Source organism: Drosophila suzukii, chromosome X, assembly GCF_043229965.1.
Source record: "Drosophila suzukii chromosome X, CBGP_Dsuzu_IsoJpt1.0, whole genome shotgun sequence".
NCBI lineage: Eukaryota > Metazoa > Arthropoda > Insecta > Diptera > Drosophilidae > Drosophila > Drosophila suzukii.
This window is the reverse complement of record NC_092084.1, coordinates 22978463-22994347: the sequence shown is the minus strand read 5'-3', so window position 1 is coordinate 22994347 and position 15885 is coordinate 22978463. Positions and strand designations below refer to the sequence as shown.

The following is a 15885-nucleotide window of genomic DNA, read 5'->3' as shown; positions in this document are numbered from 1 at the left end:
AGAAATATCTTTGAGCTTGAAGAGTTCCAGGGCCCTTTGCAGATGGTACGGCTGAATCCTTTGTTACTTTGTAGTAATATATGGTATACAGTACGTGCAGAGGGCAAGCTATCAAATCGCAAAAAGGAAATCAAAATCAATGTCAATATTTTGTTGAGCCAAATCGAGGCTGGCAGAAAAGGCGCTAAGTCAGGCCGGGCAATAAGGAAAATGAGCACGTGCCAGGGGAAATCCAGGGGCGGCGGCGGATAAGTGGGAGTGGCAGGCTGTGGCAGTAGCAGAAACAGAAGCAAACTTGGCAAAACTGTCGCCGGGCACAAAGGATGCGGGCTGAAACAATAAGTAACCGAAAGGACCAAAAGGGGCCGGGGGTTGGGTGGACTGGCGTCATCATTTATCACGCGCTCTCACACACACGGAGAAAGGTCAAGCAAAGTGTTATCCTTGGAGCCGTCACGGCGATGCGGGAGGGGAACCAGCAGCCAGATGTTCCTCTCGGTCCTTGGATCCTTCGAAAGACACATGCACTCAAAGAAAGCAATCAGAGGACCCCGGAACCTCTAGGCAATCTAGGAAGCAAGGTAGAACCACTGTCCCATTACCAACCGGTTTCTAAAGATCTCATTTGAAAACATTTTTCTAAATAAAAACGATCGAACTACATTTTAGCATAGATAGTGGAAGAACCACACCCCCATGTTAGCTGGTAAACACTTTTTTTGATAACAGATTGTTCTGAATGTATTGTTGTTAAATAAATATTAATATTAAATATTTAAGCTTGTTTGTGCATTGTAGAAACTTAGGCATCCTTTTTGCTTAAGATGGATAGGATAGGAATCTTTGATTTATAGAATATGGTAAAGTATAAAATTATTGAGTGGTTTTTACCTAACTATAATAAAATTCTGTTTTAACTTAAGCCCTTATTACAATAAAAAAAAAGATACAGTCTTAAAAAAAGTATGTTCCAATAAAAATATTCTTATAAAATTGAACTAAACCTATAAAGATTCAGGATGATTTTTTGCAAAGTGTAAAACATCGAGTGTTAGAGAATCACTATCGAAATTAAAATACCAATGTTGTGAGGGCATTGCCAGTTGGTCTCGTTCTTTGCGATAATCGTCAAAGGAGCCTCTCATCATTAATAAAAGTCCCGCATATCAAAATAGAAGCTTCCTTGTGTCACATGGGTTAACTATTAACCGAAATGGATTAACAAAAACAAAAAAGGAAACTAACTTCGGCAAACTGAAGTTAATATAACCATCTTTTTAACCTATTAAAATCATTACACAAAAACTGTATATTCTGAAGATTCATATATAAATATACCAATAGTTCCTATGACCGCTTAATTATATAGTCATCAGATTTTTACATAAAAAAAATTAAAAACAAGGAAGAACGCTATGGTCGAGTACCTCGACTATCAGATACCCGTTACTCAGCTAAAGGGACCAAAGAGAAATGGAGATATGCAAGCAGCAAAGCGAGATTAAAATGCGCCACCTACCGGCGGTAGACAGATTTAAGCGTTATAGGCGTTAGAGTGGGCGTGGCAAATTTATTTTTGGATCAATCGATAGGTATTGACGACACCAATACATTTATCTAGCATGCAAATTGTGGGCGTCACAGGTTTTCGCGGTTTGTGGGCGTTTAAGTGGGCGTGGCAAACTTTTTTTTGGGTCAATCGATAGGTATTGATAAGAACAATACATTTCAGTTAAAATTTTCTATCTAGCATCAAAACTGTAGGAGATACAGTTTTGGGCGGTTTGTGGGCGTTAGAGTGGGCGTGGCAGTCTACTGAAACAAACTTGCGCTGCGTAAGAAGCTCAGGAATCTGTACGCCAAATCTCAATAGCCTAGCTCTCATAGTTTCCGAGATCTCAGCGTTCATCCGGACAGACAGACGGACAGACGGACATGGCTAGATCGACTCGGCTAGTGATCCTGATCAAGAATATATGTACTTTATGGGGTCGGAAACGCTTCCTTCTGCCTGTTACATACTTTCCGACGAATCTAGTATACCCTTTTACTCTACGAGTAACGGGTATAACTATATTTTAACTTACCCCATAGTAAATAAAATAACATCAAAATCTTCGTTGTTTTTGAATTTGAATTATTTCTATAGCTTTTTCCGAATATTCCTATGGGAGCTATATGATATAGTTTTCTGATCCATCTCGTTCCAACTAACACATATATAACCTGCAATAGAAAGAAGACTTTTGGAAAGGATTAATCGCGGTAGCTATACATGTGAGACTAGTTTGCGTAGAAAGGGTTCTCAGTTCTGCAAGAAAAGAGAATACAAATATTTTTTAGATAGCCCCAATTTTTATTGGTAAACACTAACTACTCGGTGTTATTAATAACCGGTAAGTTTTTGAAATTATAGAAAAACCAAATTTTTAAATAAACATAATACCCCTTGGAAATAAAACAAGTTATTAAGTAATTTAATTTTTTTGTGTTTTTGGAAAATTTTATTTAAATTATTTTACTTTTTTGTTGCAGTTTTTGACGCTGATTTGATGCCTATAATTTTGTTGTGTTTTAATTTACATTAATTTATTTTTGTGTGATTTTTTTAGCTTTGTTCTTTGTTGGGAGTTTTCAAATACCGATTCAATTTGTTTAAATAATTCGCTTGCACAATATGTTTTTAATTTGCTCTGGTTTTTTTTATATATATATATATAATGTTATACAATATATTTCATATAATTATTTAGTATTTATACATAAAAATAGTTTCTGTAGCACATTTTTAATTTTTCGGTTTTATTATTCTTGTTTATCAAATTGTTTGTGGCTGCTTCTGACGACACACGGCAAAGAGCGAGAGGCAAAGAGTTGAACAGAAAGAAAGGAAAAGAAATAGAGGGGATATGGAAAGTTATAGAAATTAAATCTACCGATGAGAAGAGCATACATACATTTGGTGGAATACATATGGCAAAAAGAAAGCTTCTTCTCGATTCGAATAAATCATAATAAAATAGAATAATCGCCTGGGCCGAGGGCGAGGTGCGATTCTGCTGTTTCTTGGTTTCTTGATTTCTTGATTTCTTAATTTCTTGATTGTTTTCTTGATTCAGACACATGCATTCGCTCGTGGTCCGCGCTCGATTAAAATGGCTTAAATAAAAACTTGCTTTAAAATGGAGACACACAGCTGTCTCTCCTCTTGAGCGGATAGGGAGGGGGGTCTACATTAAAATCGAGGGGATTAGGAATTATGGTTTAAAATTAATTACAATGGGTCTTCGTTGGCTGGTTGGTTGGTGTACAAAAGCAAAGAACGCAAATCGTGGGTTAACTAAAAAATGAACACACGACAAAGGAGCTACTCGTAATTTCTCCCGGCATAAATACTAATATAAACGTTTCGCCTACCGAATCAACACAAGTGTGTGTGTGTTAGGGTGTGTAATTAATTAATATAATTAAAAAGTACATACAAGCTAGGCGAATACCATCCTCATTGCAGGAATATTGGACTGTTCGAATCTCTCATTTGTCTGCCGTTTGTTAATTACATTTTACAGCGCTTTAAATAATTTATTATACAAATGTGTCTTTGTGGACCCGCGAACGAAAAAAAAAGAACTACTTCACATTATCCTTATCATTATCCTCTCTCTCTCCATCGCCAGGACCCTTTAAACACATGCAGAGCGGGATTAGCTGCGCAGGGAGGAGTACAATAGGCCTCGTAGATCTTTTCTTCAAATAGAAAACTCTTTCGCTAAGCTAAACCATTAAGTGGCGAATGTTCATCATTATGTTTATCATTTCTCATTTCTAGTTTTCGTTTTGTTTTTTGTTTCATTTCCTATCGAACGTTTTTTGAGTATGCCGCAGGAGGCTCGTAATAAGAATCACTTGTGGTTATGGAACTCATCACATGAGTTCCAGAAGGTTTTGAAATGTTTATGAGAAATCCCTAGGCCCTAGACAGTTTTTGGGGGCGCTGGAAAATGGAATTTGTATTTCCAAAAATATTAGAAACCTGCCAGTGGCTTTGCTTGAGTCTTAAGTCTACTAATCTTTAAATCATTTACAAAAGTTCTCTTGGTAAACAATTCGATTTCTTTCATGATATTTTTGTTAATAGAGCTCATATTGGCATGCCTTTGCAGTTTCCCTCTTTAAATACTATGCCTCCAAAAACTGATAAAAGCCTGCACAACAACTTGCAGACCATTAAATGATCTAACAGCTGTATCAAATTGTGGTTTTCTTCGTGGCTCTTCTCAACACTACTGGTCCTGCGTTCTCTACGAGTCTCTGCCTATTCACTTGATGCTTAAATAATGTTTTCTCATGTTGTTCTGGTTCTGGTTGTCGCCGCTGCCGCTGGTGTTTTGCTGTGGTGTCTGTGTTGTTGTTGCTGTTGCTGGTTGACTACGCGGCTCAACACTCACTCTGCGACATGTCGATCTCCTTCTTCACGCTGCGCGATAATCGATCCAGTTCGGCAGCCGCATCCGTGCGCACGGCCATCTTTTCGGGCGTCATCATGGCATCCGTACCGTTGGCAGTGCGACCCGGTCCCGCCGGACTGCCAGCGCCGCCCGGACCACCACTCGCCGGACTGCCCGACTTTTTGTGCAGCAGCGAGTTGAAGAAGTTGGCCAGAACGCCCTCGGCGCCGGGTGTGGCTGGTGTCAGCTTGGGATCAATCTGAAAATGAAGCAAATAGGTTTTAGAAATGATGTATTATTTAGCTTATTCATTACACCCACCTTCTTGGGTGAACTCTGTCCTGCGGTGCCGGGTGTTCGGGGTCCGCTCTTGTTGCTGCCCACTCCTTGCGATCGCAGTGGCGACTCACCGCGCACCTGGTCGCCCTGCTTCAGGATCTCCTGCTGGCGAGCCAAAAAGGCCTGCTCGTCCTCCGTCTGCACTTCTGTCTCGCGATTGGAAACCGCCTGGAGATAATAATACAATTTAGCATTTAACAAGGCATTCACTAAAAGAGAAGATAAACGTACCTTTCTAGTTGGCGGCGATTTGATGATATCTGTGTAGGGATTCTCGGCCTTGACTCCATGCATATTCTCGTACAAAATACTAATCTTTTTCAGGCTATCCCAGCCAGCCGGACTAGAAACAATGATAAAATTAATATAATACAGGCATTTACTTTAAAACAAAGCATAATGAGACCCACATGAGTACCGCATCCTTCTCAACGACTAGCGCTGGCGTACGGAATGGTAGACCATAAATTCGATGCGTCAGATATTTGTAGAGGAGATCACAGTTTTTGTCTTCTTTGACGCTCGTGTAAAAGAGCGAGGTGCCATGCCGCAGGCAGAAGTTACGAATCCACTGCTGGATGAAGTCGAAGTGCTCGTCGCGATACTCGTACTCCTTCTCCAGTGTGGTCATGTAGTCCGTCTGCAAGCGAAAAATAAAACGGTTGTGTTATATTGCATTTTCAATCTCCGGTACTCAGTAGTTTCATTTGTGTCGACCAAGAGATCGGCCTGGTACCAACCTTTGTGACCACTACAACGATGTCGAGGCCCAGATTTGTAATTAGTGCGTCCTCCGTCAGCGGCAGCAGGTCATCCTCGTCGATCGAGTTGTTGCGCATCGTCCGCTTGACCGGAGAGCCCGGATCCAGGTCGTCGCCCACCTCGCAGTAGCTCTGCCACGTGGTGGCCAGTCGCTGGCGGGCCGCCTCCTTCTCTTTGGCGTCCAGCTGCAGGCTCTCGATGTGCTGGCCCAGGACCTTGATCCAGTGATTCAGCTGCTCCAACCAGCCCCACGGCTGCGTCATCGAAACGGTGAGGATGACGAGGGTGTGTGCATAGTTCGTTTCATTGAGCGCATAGTGTAGCAGGTTTGTGTGTCCTGGATCGCCGTCCAGGACCCAAACGCCCAAACGCGTCATGTCTGTGTGGGTACATTCAAAAAAATAAAACAATAAGTACAAATAATATAAAATGCTAGTACTGATCCACCCACCGTCTCTGTACTCGTCCTTGACATCGATGTAGGCATACTCCAGGCCGGAACCCTTCTTTGGATCCTCGACGCCCTGCAGTTTGGCTATGAGTGTCGTCTTTCCGGTGGCATTGTCGCCTAATACTAGTACAGATTTGTTTGATGGAAGTTTTGTGCTGCCCTGTGTTTGTACTTCATTCAATATCGCCGACCTGGAAAAATAAACAGGTGCTTTATTAGAACAAGATCAAATTTGAAAGTAATAGGTTTTATAAAGATACAAAGCTTTAGGTACAATATGCATATAAAATCTGCCTTAAATCTTATTTCCATGATCTTCAGACTTTTAGGAGCTGTGCGAATTTTACGCATTATACGGCTTTTCCGCTTACACAGCGCAATCGTATTTGGGTCAGAGCTCCGTCATTCATTCACATTTCCCTTTTTGCAACATTCCGCCATCAAGTTAATTGGCGGACCCCCACACTCCACTTATATACATATATAAAAAAACGCCTCTTATATTTCCCCCGCCCTTCGGTTCGTGCTCAATTTTAGTGTTTAGGAACTACGTCAATATTTGATATGGTTTGCATGCGATTTACAAACGTGGCAGCAATGTCTGCAATTCAATTAGACCAATTAAATAATTTTCAATTGATGTGGAGTGAAATACTTGTGCTCGTACTATTCTGTCGGACAGAATGTCCTGTCCCGCCTGCCAGGACATGCAAATTGACCACAGGTCCTGCTGCTCCGCACTCGCCGCTCGTATCTCCCGATTTCTCCATGGGACTATGGGGAATATCGATTGCCGAGCACTTTTCCAGTACTTTTCGATTGTTTTGTTTTGGTCGGTTCCTTTATTGAATGCAGCGCTTTCTAATTTGCCTATGAATAAGGTACACTGGTTCGGGACACCAAAAATATATAACTTAATAGATTGGTATTAATATTTTTCGGATTAATATTTAAGATGTTCCCATCAGGATTTTATAGTTTAGTCCTTTTTTTTGCCTTTGCCCTTTCTAAAATCTTTTCTTCTTAATATTTCCTTGTTCATTTTGTTATTTTATACTTTATTTAAAAGTACTTTTTTATAAACCATTTTATAGGATTGATTTAATCTATAAAAATAATAAGGCAATAACTAGCTGCTTTAATTTAATCAAATCTACTAGTCTTCCCTTTCCTTTCTATACCTTTAATTCCCCTAAAATACCCTTCCAAATTCCGCATCGTTCTCCGTAATTTTGCGTTGACCCACTTCGATGGAATATCCACCTGCGCCCCACTGTGCGGTAAACGAACGATTTAACGTTCTCCCTTTGGTGGTGGCTAGTCGCCTGGCGGGTGCTTCGTGGACTCCTTCAAAGGGGTGGAGTCGGAGGTGGAGAAGAAGGTGGAGGAGGTGTGGTTCCCCGTTGGCATGGTGCACGCGAAAAAGCCAAACGAAAGCTAAATTTTCCAGGCAAACTCTTCGCTGCCATCGAGGAGTCCGTTCAGAACTATTGGTTGCGTTGGTTCACAGCTGCGTAGTTTTCATATTTTTTTTCGTTTAAAACTAGAACGTACCACCATTGACCATTAGTAAGCTTCAAAATGAGCTTGCTTTTGAGGCGACGTTCGCGCAGCGAGACGCGTCCTCAAGAGATTCCGGCGGATAGGGCCAAGCAGCCGGAATCGGAGAAACCAGACAGGCAGTTGCAGCAGCAGCAGGCGAGGCACCACCACCAGATGCGCCACCATCAAAATGCCAGCGATCAGAATCTGAACAAACTGGGACTGGCTTCCAGTGGCTCCAGTGGAATGGGCAGGCGCAAGACATCGGCGGAACTGATTAGCGAGGCCAAGATGTTCCTGGGCGAGTCGGTGGGCGCGGTTCCTTTGATGGCCACCGGCGGTGCCCGTTTGGTCAGCACCCGACGACCAATCACGCCACGCGAATCCGGAAGGGTTTTGTATGGCAAAGTTGCCCTGGCTGGCAGGCCACCAAGTGCTTTTTCGTAGGTTACCCTTGGAGGAATCTATGCAATAGCTTTTCAAGTTAATTTTCTTTCTTCTTTGCACAAAGCATGCGGTATCTGCAGAACGAGAAACCATCCACGCCCCGCCAGTTGCCGGCTTTATCTGGTTCTGGACCCGCCACGCCCATGCCCACCAGAAATGGAGCTCTACTCTGCCAGTCCAGCACAGAAACCCTGATTGAACTGCTTAAGCAGCACCGTGGTCTCAAGGATTGCAGCGATGAGACAGTCCAGCACATAAATGCGGCAAGTAATGGGAATTTCCCTGGGTTTTTGAGGGTTTCCATCGAGTGTTCCCCATCTGTATTTCACCATTTTGGTCAAGAGTTATTAATATTATATCAGGGTGCCTTCCAAAACATCTGCTTCATACAAATCAGGCCTGTAATTATCGTAATTTGCCTTATTACAGATCCTCCAGGAGCTTTACACGCGCGTGAGAAAGCAGGAGCGCAGCTTTAAGCGTGGCTTCATACTAGGAGGACTTTATGGATTGGTGGAATGCAGTTCCCCACGTGTTCTTTTGGCTGTGGCTCGTGTGGTTTTGGCTGTGAGTCATCGTTTAATATATCCTCCTTCTGATTATCCTTGTTAATATCCCTTTTTCCAACTCTTTTTAGCTTAGGGTAACGGGCAGTAATCTCACGGGTGCCTGCAAGCTGATCTTCAAGGTGGCCAGGCACGAGCAACATGATGCCCTTTTCCACGAACACGATGTGCTGGAATTGCTCATCGATGGCCTGGGACACGCCTCGCCCCTGGACGAGCCGGAGGCTTGCATTTATGCCTATGGTTGCATCCGTTTCCTGACCGCCAGCAGTGCCCAGGAGCGCGATGATGCCCTCAACCGCAACTGGATTGGTTTGGAGAGCTCTGGCGAAAGTCATTCGCTGCCCATTCCTGCTTTAATGCCTCCTGCTCTGTCGGCCATATCGGCTGGCATCTGTCCCAGGAAATTGACGGGCCAGCAAACGTTGGTATCCCGCCTGGCTCGTCACGGTGCCGTGGAGCTGATGATTCTGCACCTGCAGATGCTGAACGAGGCGGGGGCCACCAAACGGCTTCAGGGTCCGCCGCTTCACACTCTCTATCAATTGTCGGCTGCCATGAGAGCTCTGGCGGATGTTTCCCAGCAGCAGCAGCGCTTGCAGCTCCAATTGCAACTGGCCTGTCCACATCTCATCCGGGCAGCCGAAGTTTCCATGGGCGAACTGGAGGTTCAGGCCAATGTGGTGCGCACTCTGAGGTGGGTTTAGTTATATCCATATTAAATGAGTTTTTAATTAGGATCTATCTCTGGCAGCGTTCTTTCCGAGGACTCCGATTGCTGTGAAACGCTGCACAACTATGCCGCCAGGATTGGCCTGCTCCTGGGTCCATCTTGTGCCGGTGGTGTTCAATGTAGTGAGCGTCTCCTGGCGGTGCTGAGTCGTCTGGGCTACATGCTGGGCAATATACTGGCCAAACACGAATCAGCGCGCATACAGGTGAGTTATTTTATAACTATAAAACGTAATAAAACAAACTATTAATATATCTTCAGTACTTTCAAAACGATGTGGCCATGGAGTATCTTTTGAATGTCCTGGAGCAGCTTAACGAACGCTCATCCACCAGTGTGGCTCTTTTGGATGCCCAAATCAAGTTGATACGAGTGGTGGCCAACATGAGTGTGAATCCCGAGGTGGGCGCTGGCTTGGGAAATGTACGTTCCTTGGGCGCCGTGCTGCTGCAGCTTTTAAGCAAAACCAGCGCAGAGTTGGCCCAGAAGAAGGTGAGTTGTTAAAGCCCAGTCCTGGCCAGAAATTGATGTTGCTTTCATTGTTCAGACGGCGGAGCAACAGGAGCTGCTGCACGCCACATTGGGAGCCCTGCACAATCTGTGCTTCTATCAGGACAAACAGGCGGTTGTGCATCCACTGGCTGAGGGATCCCTTCAGAGTCTGATCGATGACTTGTCCGCCTCGTTGGCGAAGGTTTTAAGCAACTGTCAGACTTCGGTGACCAAAGTGGAGTTGGCCCGGGTGCTGGGCAATCTGACAAGGAACGAGCGGGCACGTCGATGTTTTTGTGCAGCCGGAGGTTTGCCATTGATGGTGCAACAGCTTACAAAGCAAGCAGCTGGCCAGGATTACGAACTGCGCACCTGTGCCATTGGGGTCCTGGTCAATCTCCTTGGCGATGGCGAACAGCGAGGACCTTTTCTGCAACTCCGAGGAGCGGAACTGCTGTCTCTACTGCTGCGTGGAGCCCTGGAGCAGGAGGATTGGTTCCTGGCCAACATCGTTTGCCAGGCCCTTTGGAATCTCCTCATCGATGGACAGTGTGCGGCTAATCTCTGTCAGAGCGGCAATATACTCGACGAAGTAAGCGATTTACTGGCCGATTATCTCGATGAGGATCGATTACTGCCCGGCGATAACGATGAGGACGATCCCGAGAGAGAACAGGATGATGTGGATGCAGATGCGGAAACAGATCCGGAAGCCCACGATGCTCTGTGGGAGGACTTTGCCCTGGTGGCCACCGATTTGCTGGAACGCATCCAAAACAATTTCGATAGGCAACAGCAATCGCAGACGTCCCCGCACGTCGATAATGAAGATGATAAGGACGTTTTCATTGAGGAAATGTAGTAACAGTTCGTTTGATAGTTTATAGAATTTCTATGTGTTTATCTAACTATTATTCGATAAATATCTTTAACCAAATAATCAGAGCCAATTAAAAATGTTTCAAAATACTCTTCTAATTGCTTGAATTGGAGTTTTGAATGGGGATATAAAGTACTAATATTTAAATGGCTTAAATATTAGTACTTATCAATATATCGTTTTGTAAAACATAAACAATGATGACGATTTCTTTTGGAAGAGGAACTGTATTTCCGAACAAGTTGCTGGGGTCTAAAAGCACTAAACTACAAACTTTGCCTTTCATTGAAGACTAGGACAGATGAACTGGGTCTGCTCAAAATACTTAAAACGAAAAGAAATCTGATACCTTTTGGCTAGAGTGTTTGCATATATGTACATATTCTTTTTTGAGCTCAGTTACGTAAAATTGAAATATGATTTTAAACAGCAAATGCACAAGCTAAGAAAAACATTTGTGAAACCGAATACGCCTTTCAGGTATTAACATTGTTTTGCAGAAAAAAGCTATTATTTTTCAGGTGCGACTTCACTCCGCTTTTACCTAATTCTCTAAAATATCTCTATTTAATCCTAACGTCGTGTTTCAGTGATATTTATCTCATTTACAGGATGTAATATTTCAAATTTTCAGATTTACACATTTGTTTAATGTTCAGTAAAAATATTCCTATAATCCCTAGCTATGATAAAGATAATTTCACATAACAAAAATATACTTTAGAGAACAGCTTTTTTTCTTTTGCATGGGCTTTTCCCCGATTATGTTGGCCAGTGCAGTTTAAACCAAACGACATATTCAAGTGATGACAACATCGTTCGCACTCACACTTACACACACACGCACACCGGCGGAAACCAATACACGCAGGTCTTAAAGCCAAGTTTGGGTTCCAATTGGAATCAGTCTTATTGGCGGGCAGCCCATTAAGCTGGGTTTTATTTATAAGTATGAGTATAGAAAAATTGATAAAGCGAAAAGGTAAGCGCTGCCCTCGATTTGTTTTTTTTTGTTTGGTGAATTTATGAATCATCCCCGCACATTGTTGCTCTTTTTCGCCCTCTCTCCCTCTATTTTCCTCTCTGTTTTTCTTTCTGGGCGTCTTTAGCTCTCGTTTTCTTCATTCTCTTTTCCTTGTTTTTGTAATATTATTTATCTACGCATTTTGTTTATAACAAAATGATTTCAAACCTTTGGTTAATCATTTGAGGTTAAGTAGAGTAATATGGGTAGAAAAAAAAATTACAACATGCCCATGAAATCAGCTGGTTTTTTGGCCTGAGCAAAAAAAAAGTTAGAAGTAGCCGGCTTTCACACTTTTTCAGGGAAACTAACGATGGTAAAATATTAAAGAACATCAGTTACCAACGGGCAAAAATAAAGATAATAGTGGTGGCAAAAATTCAGCTAGCAAACGTCATCCAAAGAAAGTTATCAACAAAAAAGAGAAAAATGAGCGTCCTCTCTTATGGGTTTAATTTTTGTTTATCTTATGCTCTTTTTTGTGGTCTAATTACCTTATAATTTGCATTTTTTAAGGTGTTCTCAATAATGTTTAGCGGCTATTTGGGTAATTTATTGGATTCCGCTCTAATAAATTAAATTTATAGGTTTTCTTCTACAGGAACCTTTCCCAATGTTCCCCTTCTTGAATCTCTAGGAATTGATACATTTTAGTTTTAAAAGGTGGGTTGTTTTGATACGTTCTTGAGTTTATATTGTTTGGAGTTCTATATTTGCTTGACCTTACGGTCTACCTTTTTAACAGCCAAGTAAATCTATATCTATTATAACTGGGTGATAGATAAATAAATATTTTCTTGACTGGTAACTAGGTATAAATAGTTTCATTACAGTCTAAGACGACAAACTAATGTTTTTGGAAAGTCAACGCTTAAAAATGGGATTATAATGCAAAGACTAGCTAGTTTTTTGTATAGATCTTAAAAAAGGCAAGCGACTTTAAGAAACCGGGCTTTATAAAGGACCTTTGTCTTGTGTGATTTTGTTTCTACCATATAAAGCTATATTTTGGGGACCCTTTTTGGGATTCAATTGCTTGGGGTTTTTGGGAACCCCATTTTTTTGGGTACCACTTTTGGCAATATTTCTTGGGGTTGCGACTGCACTCACCATAAGTTCTCCTTTTCCGCGGCCGCATCCTTTTTCTTGGTGGTAAAGGATGATGTCAGGGCATTCGTTTGCGTCCCACTGTCCAGTGCCATGTTGTTGTTGTTGCTGCTGCAGTTCTCCTATTGGAACGCTCTCCTGCTCGGGTCCAATTGGGAATCGGGATGTGCTGGCGCTGCGAGAGGAGAGAAAGAGAGAGAGAGAGGGAGGGAGAAGGGAGATGAGAAACAGTTGGCAAACAAAAACAAACACATGCGCGACAGAGCGAGATGGCTGCCAGGTGTCGGCTGCATATGATTTTGCAGTCTATTTAAATAATTTTACTTTATTTGTTTATGGCGCTGCAAGGCTGCACACTTTTTTTTTGTGTGTTTCCCTGTGCATTCGTCACCGCTCTCTCACTGCGCCCTCTCTTTCTCTCTGTCTATCTTTCTGGCTTTTTGTTGCTTTAGTTACGACGCACAGCTGCTGACAAATTCGCAAAATTTCCTCTTCTCTTCTCTCTCTCTCTATATTTCTTTCTTCGTTTTTGGCTGCCCACTTTTTTCTTTTCGTACGTACGCAGTTTCTCACGCTCTTCGCTCTCCGGTGAAAACTCGCGGCCCTGGATTTTCACGCACGTCCGCTGGGCCTCCTTTCGATCGCTCCAATTGTGGCCGACGGAAAATAACAAAAAAATATCGACGGGTGAGCGAGGAAAATGAGTTTTTCGCAGCGGAAAAAATATTTTGTACGACGAACTAGAGCTGGAACAGGAGTCGATGAATATACGATAAGTTATCGATAACGATACCAAAACGAAATTAAAACGGTCTCACTAAAATGGCAGGTAGGTGACACCGCTAAGTTAGTTGTGACACAACCCGCGTATTTATAAGCAATTTTTTGGTATATACCATAATAATACCAGACATATAACAGAAACATTCCAAAATGCGAAGTGGGCGTCAACCAAATTTACAGTAGGGATTAACTTTGTTGTTCTATTTGGCATTATGCCATTATAACCACTTGGAATTCCCATAAAGTTTCAGAAATTTTTATGTTTCCAATAATTTTTTTTCTTTAACAATGTAAAAAAGTGTGTAATACTGTAAAAATGTTCAAATATAAATACTAAGACGAGTAAACCGTTTCCTAATGAGCCATCTAAATTGTTATCATGATACGGTTAAAAAAAGTTTTCGCTCCAAAAACTGTGAAAAAATAGATCAAATTATTAAATAAATAAATATAAATGATCAGTGACCATGTTGTTTTGGTAAATGCAAAAAAAAACCCACTTGTTTATTTCCCCTTTTTAAATTTTCTTTTTATTTTAAGTTGTCATATTATTTTTATAATTAAAGAAATCATATCTTTCACCAAATAACTTTCACACATTTTCGGTGCACGTAAAGTTTCCGCGCCTGGTAACACTATATTACAGTATTTTATTTACGGTCTGCCTTGATCTTAACATTTATATATTTTACTACTAAGTGTTTTGTATATAATAAATATAAGAGAAAGGAATTTAGAGTCGGGACAATGCAATCCATTAGCCTTTTCTTGGCTGTGATTTTCTTCATAAGTTTGGTCCAAATCGATGGTGAGTTCATGTTCCCGTTGAAGTCTTTTGTTTCTGTTGTATGAGTTGTAATTGTGTGCGTGTTCCAATTGGATTTTCACATGGGGAAAACGGCCAAAAACTAGTTAGCACAATAAAACCGTTAAAATGTCTATAAATTTAATTATTTTCCTTTCAAATATGCAGCATTTTGAACTTATATTGTTAATATATAATATATTTCTTATATTCCATTGACATTTTTAGCAGTACTGTATATAATTGTCTTTTTAAATAATTTAAAACATAAATGACTCACTGTAAAATTAATAGGATAAGTTATATTACCTAAAATTATTAATTAACAATATTATGAAACTATATAAATAACATATTTTATTTTGCCAATTGTGGGTGCTTTATAAAATGTTGAAATAGTATAATGCTTTCACATTACTTTCATTGATAATTACAGTTTTGAAGTTAAGCAATTAAATAAATTGAGCAGGAAAAAAGGTACCATTTAAATAAAAAACATTTTTAATAGTTGCATAGTTGTTTTAACATTTGTTTAAGTATTTTTAAATCAATTTTTGTTGGGGTTTTTTGTATTATTTAAAAATTACCATATCGTACAGATCGTCTTGTATTATCCCCCAAAAAACCAACACAAAGTAAAATTTTTGGGCTTGTTAAACATTTTTATAGAACTATATTTAATAATTATCCGCTTTTGCAGGCCTCCTGCGTCGCTGCTACCAGTGCCGATCCCGCGGTGAACTGGGCAGCTGCAAGGATCCGTTCACCTTCAATGCGACGGATGTGGAGCAGGAGCCCGGCGTGGCGGCCATTCCCTGCGCCAGTGGCTGGTGCGGCAAGGTTATCGAGGGCGGCGGCACCTACGCCATCGACGACTACGACCTTGCCATCCAGCGGATGTGCGTGCAGCGTGGTCCGGATGACAACATGGACCGCTGTGCGGACACCATCTACAACTACAAGAAGGTCTACATGTGCTTCTGCCAGGGCGATCTGTGCAACGGCACGCGGAGCTGGTCCAGTTCACCTCCGATGCTCCTGCTCCTGATCCTTCCCCTGTTCCCGGTGCTGCGTCAGTGGCTCCGGGCCTAGACTGTTTCTGTGCTTTTAGCCTGCAATGTATATACATGTTTTAATACTCATCAACACGAAATGCAATACCTACAATTTTAAAATACAAACCTTTTTGTTAATATTTAAAATGGTTTTTATTTCACTGGCTTAGATTTAATGTGATATTTAAAAAGATTTTTGTCAATATTAAAATGTTAAAGAAATGGGGAAAAAATGTGTTGAAAAAACTTAAAAATGTAAAGAGAAATATTTTAAAAACGAAGGAAATGAAGATCTATAAAATTTCCAGGAGTAAGTTTATGTACGATTTGAAAAAAGTCATTGAAAAGTATACACAAATCTTTACACCAAGCAAAATTACGAGTATGTATACACCTTGTTTTCATTTATCAATTATAAAGTAGCAATGAAAAATAAGTCCATGTGTAAATT

The 15885-nt window shown here is 41.3% G+C and overlaps 3 protein-coding genes across 4 annotated transcripts; 2 read left to right on the top strand and 1 right to left on the bottom strand.

Moving 5' to 3' along the window:
* Window positions 1-2473: 2473 nt before the first annotated feature.
* On the bottom strand, window positions 2474-13551 carry Dlic (dynein light intermediate chain). The gene is made up of 8 exons (XM_017067730.4): window positions 13353-13551; window positions 12795-12966; window positions 6001-6191; window positions 5528-5928; window positions 5198-5427; window positions 5019-5130; window positions 4770-4955; window positions 2474-4707 (listed from the first exon to the last, which is right to left on the bottom strand). Exons 2-8 carry the CDS (start codon window positions 12884-12886, stop codon window positions 4438-4440), a joined length of 1482 nt encoding a protein of 493 aa, XP_016923219.1. The 5' UTR covers window positions 12887-12966; window positions 13353-13551; the 3' UTR covers window positions 2474-4437.
* On the top strand, window positions 7466-10749 carry LOC108004714 (armadillo repeat-containing protein 2). The gene is made up of 7 exons (XM_017067729.4): window positions 7466-7985; window positions 8054-8252; window positions 8419-8556; window positions 8627-9252; window positions 9310-9493; window positions 9550-9780; window positions 9836-10749. Exons 1-7 carry the CDS (start codon window positions 7582-7584, stop codon window positions 10640-10642), a joined length of 2589 nt encoding a protein of 862 aa, XP_016923218.2. The 5' UTR covers window positions 7466-7581; the 3' UTR covers window positions 10643-10749.
* Window positions 13481-15581, top strand: rtv (QVR superfamily protein rtv). 2 transcript variants are annotated; one of them, XM_036821351.3, is made up of 2 exons: window positions 13481-13620; window positions 15080-15581. In XM_036821351.3, exons 1-2 carry the CDS (start codon window positions 13614-13616, stop codon window positions 15469-15471), a joined length of 399 nt encoding a protein of 132 aa, XP_036677246.2. In that variant the 5' UTR covers window positions 13481-13613; the 3' UTR covers window positions 15472-15581. The 2 variants fall into 2 exon arrangements, with proteins under 2 accessions (XP_036677246.2, XP_016923032.2); XM_017067543.4 differs by lacking the exon at window positions 13481-13620 and adding an exon at window positions 14209-14382.
* Window positions 15582-15885: the final 304 nt, after the last annotated feature.

Coding starts and splice junctions, on each gene's coding strand:
- LOC108004714 (XM_017067729.4), top strand. CDS start 7,582: ATGAGCTTGCTTTTGAGGCGACGTTCGCGCAGCGAGACGCGTCCTCAA. Junction 8,557..8,626: donor TGGCTCGTGTGGTTTTGGCT/GTGAGTCATCGT, acceptor AACTCTTTTTAG/CTTAGGGTAACGGGCAGTAA. Junction 9,781..9,835: donor CAGAGTTGGCCCAGAAGAAG/GTGAGTTGTTAA, acceptor TTCATTGTTCAG/ACGGCGGAGCAACAGGAGCT.
- Dlic (XM_017067730.4), bottom strand. CDS start 12,886: ATGGCACTGGACAGTGGGACGCAAACGAATGCCCTGACATCATCCTTT. Junction 6,192..12,794: donor GCGGAAAAGGAGAACTTATG/GTGAGTGCAGTC, acceptor TTATTTTTCCAG/GTCGGCGATATTGAATGAAG. Junction 5,131..5,197: donor GAGAAGGATGCGGTACTCAT/GTGGGTCTCATT, acceptor CATTGTTTCTAG/TCCGGCTGGCTGGGATAGCC.
- rtv (XM_017067543.4), top strand. CDS start 14,322: ATGCAATCCATTAGCCTTTTCTTGGCTGTGATTTTCTTCATAAGTTTG. Junction 14,383..15,079: donor AAGTTTGGTCCAAATCGATG/GTGAGTTCATGT, acceptor CCGCTTTTGCAG/GCCTCCTGCGTCGCTGCTAC.